The sequence below is a fragment of the Planococcus citri genome, chromosome 1, assembly GCF_950023065.1.
Source record: "Planococcus citri chromosome 1, ihPlaCitr1.1, whole genome shotgun sequence".
NCBI lineage: Eukaryota > Metazoa > Arthropoda > Insecta > Hemiptera > Pseudococcidae > Planococcus > Planococcus citri.
The window spans coordinates 87,656,372-87,666,242 of record NC_088677.1 but is presented as its reverse complement, the minus strand read 5'-3'; the positions used below and the strand labels follow the sequence as shown (position 1 = coordinate 87,666,242).

At 35.8% G+C, this 9,871-nt stretch overlaps 1 protein-coding gene across 1 annotated transcript; it reads left to right on the top strand.

The window, feature by feature from the left end:
* Positions 1-268: 268 nt before the first annotated feature.
* On the top strand, positions 269-6,862 carry LOC135839812 (uncharacterized). Its single transcript, XM_065356027.1, has 4 exons — positions 269-564; positions 641-1,033; positions 5,839-6,210; positions 6,333-6,862. Exons 1-4 carry the CDS (start codon positions 446-448, stop codon positions 6,688-6,690), a joined length of 1,242 nt encoding a protein of 413 aa, XP_065212099.1. The 5' UTR covers positions 269-445; the 3' UTR covers positions 6,691-6,862.
* Positions 6,863-9,871: the final 3,009 nt, after the last annotated feature.

Genomic DNA, 9,871 nt, shown 5'->3' with positions numbered 1-9,871 from the left:
TAAAATTCAGATTGAGAGGACTGTAGGATTTTTCAAACGATTTCCAGCATTCATTACTATACACGCACCATTCTTCAAAATCGATACATTTCGTCGTGAATTCGATCCTTCGTAAGAATGTTTCATCAATACGTCAAACAGTGAGATGAATCATCGTGCGTCATCAGCTCGTTTACTTTTCTCATCAGGTAAGCACAAATAACAACATTTTTGTGAAAACCAAGTACGAGTATCAAACCAGGCAGATGGATATCGAGATGTATGAAAACTTCAGATTCGAATTGTACGTGGAGGTAACTACACCTGAGCGACGTTTTCTTGAAATAAGCGTTTGTATCTAACGTTGAGAACACGATTACTGTCGTTTAAAAAAGTACTTTTTCATTAAGTGACCCTAGTGATTTAAAATTCGGTTTCCATATAAATTAGGTGTACCCAACCTACGATGTTAACCAACAACGCATTTTTATTTTTGTTCTCAATAATAATAACGCTTTACTGCCTTATAACATCGAGTAAAGCAACGGAGGTGTTCGCATGGGAAGATTATCAACTAATGAAGGGGTAAGTAAGGATCATATAAGATCGTATACTCAGCACTTTGAACCAAAAATTATCACTCGTATCTCAATTTTTTCAGCGAAGAATTTTGCAAGACAAGAAAGGACGATGGTTTTTTTTTAGAAAACATGTGTCACCAGATAGCGGACGAAAATTATTTGAAAGATTACCAGCCCAAGTCTATGGCAGCGTCCTGTGATCAGAAATGCACAATTTCAATAATTCACGTCGGATTGTACGAGTTTAAAAAGATAACGGAAGATTTACTCGTATGCCGATATAACCGTATCGAGGGAGGGGAAGACACTACGACACCATTTGCAGTAAGAGCTTTAGGTACAGGAAAAGAAAAAAACGATGTGATGGAGTATTATTACAACGACGGTATCGCTAAACCTCATGTCAATCGACCTTGGTTTTTGTACAAGATAGACGTCTTGATATTAGAACAATATAACGAACTACTCGAAGGGTAAGCAGATGCATTTACAGTACCTAATTTAGAATCGCCACAAAATGATTCGATGATTTATGACATGCCTTTAAAAATAATAAAATAAGAATGCTGGTCGAAAAAATTCACTGGAGGTGTTCGTTGAAATCGATTCAAATGTATAAATCGAAGATATCCGCAATTTGATTTTCAGCAGCCCAACTTGATTTCCAACTACATATCACACGAGATCCAAATGCTCAAAATTATGATTTTAGTTCAATTTTACCAACAAAAAAATGAAAAAATGTGTCGATAGGATATTTTTGGGGACTAAAAATTTTCGAAAAGTTTACTAAAAATTGGTAAAAAATTCTACCGGGCAGCTGCAACTTTAAAAATTGAATTTTCTTGTCACAAATTGATTTTTGTGCGATGGTCACTGGTCAGGTATATGCGGTTTAGGAAAATTAGCGTACGGACTCCTGAATTTGTGGGATAGTGAGTGAGTGAGTGAGTGAGTATGTAGGAGGAGAAGTTGAGGAGGCTGAAAAATTTGAAATTTTGGAAAACGATGTCAGACTGCTGCAAATGAATACATACTCATATATATCTTCTGTGCCAATTAATGTTTGAGTGATAAGGCGAAATGAGCGTTTGAACGTTTTTTTTCTTGTATCCGGTTGACATGTCTATCTTAACATGAAAAAAACTCGATCTAAATCTAAATCTAAATACCCTTCTCCTGCCAGTACTTGAGGAATCTAACTGCGTCATCGTCAAATGTCCCATTTAATTTTTCAGGATTAATTTTTCCCTGATAATTCACACTCAAGTAAGTGCTTGTCAGTCTGAACATCGCCACATTCACACATATCATTATCAGTCAACTGCCATTTATGAAGGTTGTACTTCTACTTTGATCGTGTGACTCCGCACCTCAAAATGTTAGGTGTTTTCCAAAGTCCATACCTATTTCAGATATTCTCCACTTGGAAGGGCTTCCTGTCTGGTTCTTCCCTCAGCACCTGCATTCCATATGCAACATCCATCTATGCGGGGTTATCTCTTAGTTCCTCAACTGTTTCCATGAAACTTGTGCCTTGATCTGAGGTGAGTTTCTGCCAGTTCTTCATATCCATACATAGGATGCAGTGGATTTTTTAGCATCTCTGTCTTCTCTGTCATGGATGCAACTTCACATCTGACTGATGGTGGGTCAATTCTACTCAACTCATACAGATTATTCAATGGTGTTGGGGGTAAGCACCCTATCACCAATCTACATGCTTTGTTAAAGGGTATATCAACTTTACTTGCATGTGCTGAACAACTCCAAACAGGGCAGGCATACTCCCCCACTGAATAGCACAGTGCCGGTGCAGATGTTCTCATAACTTGGGGTATAGCTCCCCAACTGCTGCCAGCTAATTTGTGAATTATATTTGTTCTGGCTACAATTTTCATTTCAGTTGCCTCACAGTGCCTTTTGTAGGTTGAGGACCTATCTAAGGTTACACAGGTATTTGGGGTTATCTGCATGTTTCAGAACTGTTCCACCCCATCGAATATTCAATTGTCGCTTTGCTTCACAATTTCTGAGATGAAATGAACATGTTTCTGTCTTTGTTGGATTTGGTTTGAGGTGGTCATCTCTATAGTATGTGTCCAGTTCCTCTATAGCTTGATTTAGTGTGCCCTCCGCCTCCTCAAATGTATTATGTTGGGTAGTTAATGCAAGATCATCTGCGTACGGAAAATGGTTAGTACCTGGCCCGATTTGCTGGTCATTGGTGTAAATGTTGAAGAGAATTGGTGACAAAACACTGCCCTTGGGTAATCTTTTCTTTTGCCGCCTCCAGGTGCTGTCTGTACCATAGAGTGTCACATAAAATCTTCTGTCTTTCATCAACATAGCAACTATCTGTGTAAATTTAAAATCCTTTGTAAGTTGGTACACCTTGTACTGGAGCAGTCGGTGGCACACCGTGTCAAAAGCTGCTGTGAGGTCGACAAACAATACTCCAGTGACTTTCTTCTTTTCAAAGCCATTTTTGATGTGTTGTGTTAAGTGTAATATCTGGCCAGTGCATGATTTTCCTGGTCTAAATCCAGCCTGCAGCCTGATCAGCCTCTCATCTATACAATCAGCTACGTGATTCAAAATTAGTCTTTCAAAAATCTTGTATAGGTCACACAGCAGGGAGAAATGAGATGGGCCTATAACACTTTGGATCATTTGCATCTTTGCCTGGTTTCTGTAATGCAATAACATGTGCCTGTTGCCACAGTCTTGGCATTCTTGAAGTTTCTATAAGTATATGCATTAAACACTTTTTTTGGATCCAATTTATTGCCTTTGGTGCGAAGTGTTTAATCTGTTCAGTATACATGTTATCCACACTGGCGACCTTCCTATTTTTGGACAATTTAATAGCAGACTTCACTTCTTTGTTGGTAATTGGTGTGGCAAAGTTATTCACTTCCACATCCATGCATCTTTCCACTTTTGTTTGGCTGCTTTTACTATCAGTCTTGCCATTCAGGAGTTACTTGGTTAACGGTAGGTAACCTGAGTAAAATTACTCTGTAGGGTCTTACCCCCATCAAGTCTCTTCAACAGTTGCCAGGCCCTTTGTCTATCTTTGCAGAAATCTAGATTCTCTACTAATTCCTGCTATTTTTTCTGTCTAGATTCTGCTATATTGCTTGGAAATTGATTTCCTAGATCAATGGTTTCCTCACTGAAGGGATTTTCATTAAATTTTTTAACATACTCCTCATATTGTGTCATGAGGTACAACTCCATTCCAGAGATATACTATATACTCCTTTCTTGCTCCCCTTGGAATATTGCACCTCAGGAGTAATAAGGTGACATCTCAAAAAAGTGAAATTTTACAGGAGAGTGATTTTCTAAATTTTCTTTTTTTTTTAAACTTGATTCATAATTTTTATCAACTTATAATTTAATTGTGAGGAATGAATAGCACCTCATTTTAAAGATCTGGTATCCTACCTTCATTTAGCATAAGAACACTTTGAAAAATAAAATCTTAAAGAGGAAATATTTCAATGTTTGGAAAACATTTTGAGTTAGAACCTTTCATTAAACTTGACGTGGAGGTGAAAGGAAGCGTCCAAAAAAATTTCATGTTAACAAAGTTGTAGAGAATTAAATTTCCAATCGATATAATGTCGTTAGTTTTTTTCTAGAGTGCTTAGTTTTTGAGTTTTTCTCAAAAAACTAAAATTTCATGTATGTGGAAAATTCATTTTTCTGAAACTTTTCCATTTGGTACAAACCAATAAAAAAATGCACTCCTTGTGACTATTTCTAACTGACAAACATTCAAAACAATCAAAACTGTGCTCAAAAAAGGTGGAGTTTTTTGAGATGTCACTTTATAACTCCAAACAACTTGCAATGTTGTTGGGATTTTGAGTTAGGCCATTTGCGTTTTTCACATGATCTAGATAATGTACCCAACTCAAAGTGTTATTTTTGGTTGAGGGGGGTCGTACAAGTCCCAAAAATGCAAAAACATCAAAATCAATTTTTTTTGAGATGTCTGCACCTTTTACTCCCGAGGTGCGATATGATCTTTTGAGGCTTTTTTAACAATTTCATTGAAGAGTTCATAATTTTCTGGTATTGGAAGTAGGTCATCTATCTTTTCTTCAATTGCCTGTTTAAAAGATTCCCACTTGGCCCTTTTGAAATTGAATCTTGGAGGTGGGTTATCACATTTAATTGGACTGATGACTCCCTTAATTTCCCATATAATTGGCCTGTGTTGGGTTTGGGGAATTTGACCTGCTACTTGTTTGTGACATAGACTTGAGATTTGTTCCAATACAAAACTATTTCCTATCTGGGTTATGTTTGAACATTAAAACCCTAAAAAGAATTGAAGAGTGATATTCCAAAACTCACTTTGTCCATTTTCACAACTTTTCAGGAAAGAGGAAAAACAGTTTCCCTTTAAACGGGTAAATTGGCTTTTTAGGAGAGTTTTAACACTTTATTTGGGTGGATTTATGAGGTAGGAGTGTAAGTATACACTTCATCCACTAGATACTGCTGGAAAAAATTTCAATAAAAATGGACAAAGCGCGTTTTGGAACATTATTTTTTTTTTAATTTTTAGTGAATTGGCTATTTAGATGAGTTTAACATCTGATTTTGGTAGGTTGATGATGTAGGATTGTGAGTTGATACTTCATCTACCAGGTACTGCTGAAAAATGCACTTCAATAAAAATGGACAAAGCTAGTTTTGGAATACCTATCACTCTTCAATTATCGAAAACGCCCATCAAATGTATTTTTTGTGTTTCCAAAAATGCCAACAAATCTTGATTTTTGTCGAAATTTCAACAAAAAAAAGTCTTGGTTTTTGCAACATTTAAGAAAATCCTGTTTTGTTTTTTAGGGTTTCAAAGAAGTGTTGATTTTTGCCAGGCATTCAAAAAACATGATATTTTAAAAACTCTGATTTTTTGCCAGAAATTGAAAAAAAAAATCCCCATTTTAGTAAAATTTTCAAAAAAGTCGAAATTTTTTGCCAGAAATTTAAAAGAGGCTCCAGTTTTTTGCCACAGTCAAGAAAGTCTCGATTGTTTTTCAGGATTTCAAAAGAGTCATGATTTTTGTCAGGAAAAAAACTTGATTTATTTTCAGCTAGAGTTTGAAAAAAGTCCTGATTTTTGGCAGAAATGTGAAAAAATTTCAATTTTCTAACCAGAGATTTCAACAAGTCCAGGTTTTTTTTCCAGAAATTTATAAAAGTGCTGATTCTGGCCGAGAATTTTTTAATTTATACATCTATTCTATCCTTTCAGAGATGATTTCTGCAGCACAAAAGATAACGCCGATTTTATGAAATACCTGTGCGTAAAAATAGCAGAAAAAACTAGCTTCAAACATCTCGTCGTAATCAAAATGGACGCTTCCTGTCACAAAACCAAGATATCCATGTATTCGAGAGATCAACGCAAAACCGTGGTTATTGAAGGGAAGTTACTGCGATGCCATTATGGCAAAGACATTGACAGCGTACCACTAGTATCCAGAGCTCTGGGCAGAGGAAAAGCGAAATCCGATGTGATGGAATATTCATTTAAGGATGACCTCGCAGTACCTCGCGTTAATCGACCTAATTTATTGAATGAAATTCACGTTTTGACCTTAGAAGAACATGAATCACTCAAAGGGTAAGTATTAGTACCTAAATCTTGAAATTGAAAATGCATTCTTAAAAGCTGAAAAATTTTCCAAACGGTTGGAAAATTTCTTAAAAGGGTACAAAAATGTAATTAGTACTTCTCAATTTCAGAGCAGATTTCTGCACCACCAGGAAATTGCAAAGCCACGGTTTCATAAATATATGTATAAGTATCGCTTATGCGAATAGTATTTCAAACTACAAGGAAGAATTGTTGAATATGACGTGTTCTAAAACAAGTATAAGCATATTTTCTGAGAAAGAAAACAAATTTGTCGAAATTGAAGAAAATTTACTCCATTGTGAGTATAAAAGGTTCAACACTGAAGGAGGCATAGACTGGTTCGCATCAAAAGTTTTAGGAAGAGGGAGAGGAAAAGATGATGTAATGGATTATGATTACTCTTACCTGGAAGCTAAACCCATTGCTACACCTTTTTCTAATCGACGAGATTTTCTTCTTATTTAAGTAGCCCTAAGGTTATTATTTTTTAAAACTACTCGTACATATCATAAGTATAATTATTGTGAGTCATAAGAATGCATGCAGTAATTAGTACTACTAAATACAATCGCAGATTAAGACATGTAACTTTTTAGCTCTTAAGTTTTGAATTACCTATAATTATTACATATACCTATATGAGAAAATCAATTATTGTTTCAAGTGTTTTGGAATTTTACCATATTGAAAATAATGAAACATTCCAGGTAACTGAATACCCAGCTCACCTTTGATCTTTTCCAAAACTTCACACAGGGTGATTTCCATGTCAACTCACCAAAAAAATGCGATCTTGAATGTCTCATGTCTTTCGATTTCGCTCAAATTGTATTTGCAACCCGCAATCAGTTTGGTCCCAGCCCCCCGGAGGACAGGTGAGGGCCGGGGGCGCTCCAATCATTTTCACATTGTCTCGAGGTACTCAACTTCAGCAGCGCATTGCTCCAAAGCTGTGATACTTTGATCAAAACTGATTTCACAGTTCGAAAAGCCACTGCATTTTGAACTTTTTAAGTATGTATTTTGAAATTTTGAAAAGTTGAAAGTTGAACTTTCTAATCAAAAGTTCAAATTTCAAAATGGCGCTGTAAGTGGGAGCTATAGTTTAAAATTCAGAAAAATTTTTCATAAATGTACCTTTTGATGTTTTTTTTTTTTTTCGAAATAGGTATTCAATTTTCGAGATTGTATCTATAGAGGGTCACCCCCCCCCCCAAATTTGAGCAAAACATTCGAAAAATATCTGGGGCATGTGATGTATCAAATTGCATGTTTTCAGTAACGCTGAACACGAATATGACATCAGATTTTTGATTGGACCCCATCCACGGACTCCCAGCACCTCCACAAGTGGTGTTAAAGTTCAAGAAAGTGTTTTGTTCGTGCAACACAAGAAATAGTATGTTTTTGGTGACGCTGAACTCGACTTTTTGGAGAATTTTCAGTGCAGGGTCACTCAGTCACAACTCAACCAACTTTCTGAGTCAAGTACTTCGATTTCGCTCAAATTTTTTTTACAGTTCTGATTTTCGTCTAAAAATTTAAGCCCCAAGGCATTTTTTCAAAAAACCACGACAAATTTGAATTAAAAATTTGAGAAAAACGCTCAAATGAAGTTCTCATGGAAAATTTTTATTTTCTATCACAATTTTAGCCCATATTGATAGGTTGCAAGGTACATTTTTTTTTAAATCAAGAAAATAGTGGCTTAATTTTAGGCTCAAAATTCTTCAAAACTGCTCAAAAAAAGTTTTGACTGGAATTTTTGATTTTCCTCATAAAATTGAATTCCTCTTGACAGGTTGCAAAGTGTTTTTTTTTTTTTCAAAAATGCACAAAAAATATCTTCCTATAGAAACGTTGACCCAGTATTGGTACGTAGATTGCCAAGTCGCATGAAACATTCGTCATTAGAAAGATTTATTCAAATCCAAGTCACAGACGTTGACCAATTTTTTGGAAGCTCATTTCAAAGTTCGCATTTTTTTTTAATAATTACGAGAAGAAATAGGTACCTACATAAGTTCAAGTTTGCAATTGTGATTGATGAATAATTTGAATTTTTCCAACTGCCATGATACCTACCTCTTCGATGGAAAAAAAACAGTCGTGAAAATATGACGTATCAAACACATGTAAGTAAGTAAGTACAGATTATTTACATTTGAAACACCGTGATCGTAAAATTTCAGCAAGTTCAAAGTTACGTTCGTGAAGGACGAATGACGCGAATATTGTCGAATGAACGTATAACGTAACCTAAACCTTGACAGAATTTCGTTCAAAAATGACTCGTATACGCAGGAAAATAGAACGTAAATTCGCATCTGGAATTTTAAGAAAAGTACGAATCTGACCATCGTTCATTTCGCATTTAAAACATTTTAGCCCAAAAATGTTAGATTGCGTAAAGCTGAAATTCAAAAGTACGTAATCCTGCTTGTGCTTGCGGATTGGTACGTATTACGTAGTTCGAATTCCATTAACAAAACAGAGTTCGGCAGATACTGAACTCGAGAAGAAGTATGTACCTAGTGAAAATATCACGAGCCAACTTTCAGGAGATGAAATGCATTTTTTTCATGATTTTTTGGAAAATCAAATTTGAGCCAAAAACAAGGAAAAAGCCAAAATTTTACCAAATTGACCTAGATGCTGATAGGTTGAAATCGAAATATGGCCTATATTTGACCCACTATATCGATTGGAAACGGTTTCGAACCGTTTTGAGCAGTTCTGGAGCCTCCAGCATATTTTTGAAACATAAAATCTGATTTCCGAAAAAAAAATCGCCAAATAAAATTGGAAAGCCGAAATTCACTCGGTAACTTAATTTCAAGATGTTGAGTTAACCGGAAAGACTTCGAAGGCTCCAAAGCGATGTGACACCGCCTCCAGCAGTCAACTAATAATAGTCCGGCATATGACAATAGGAGTAATTACACCCCCCCCCCCCGCCGATCCTCCGGGACAACTTTTTTCTTAAAGGGGACATCCTAAGAACAATTTTAAAGCAAACTTGCCCAAAAAAAAGTTGGCCTTACTTACAAAATGGCGATCATTTTGATTGACAGGTCAGCCGAAATCGCAGATTTCGCGTATTAACATAGGACTTGCAAGAAATTTTTCAAACTTTACAAAGGTAGATCAAAAGATCATGCAAGAATTTACCACCTGTCCAAATTTCAAGTGCTAAAGTGCGTTTTTCGATTTTTGGTGAATTTTTGAAAATCGAATTTAGGCCAAAAATGAGGGAAAAAATCAAAATCTTACCAAATTGACCAAGAAAGCTGAAATTTGGGTAATACCCTATTTTCGACATGCCAAATCGATTGGAAACGGTTTCAACCCGTTTTGAGCAGGTCTGGAGCCTCCAGCAGATTTTTGAAACTCGAAATTCCCACAAAATTCCATCAAATTGGAGTTGTAAAGCTGAAATTCATTCTGAAAACTAATTTCAATACGCTACGAAGTACTGCAGGTAAATTTCAAGTCGTTTTGGAGCCTCCAGTAGATTTTTGAAACTTGAAATTTCCCCAAAATTTCATCAAACTGAGATAGAGAGTCGAAATTTATTCTGCAAACTAATTTTAACACACTCTGAAGACGATTTCAGGTATGTTCAAGTCATTTTAGAGCCTCCAGC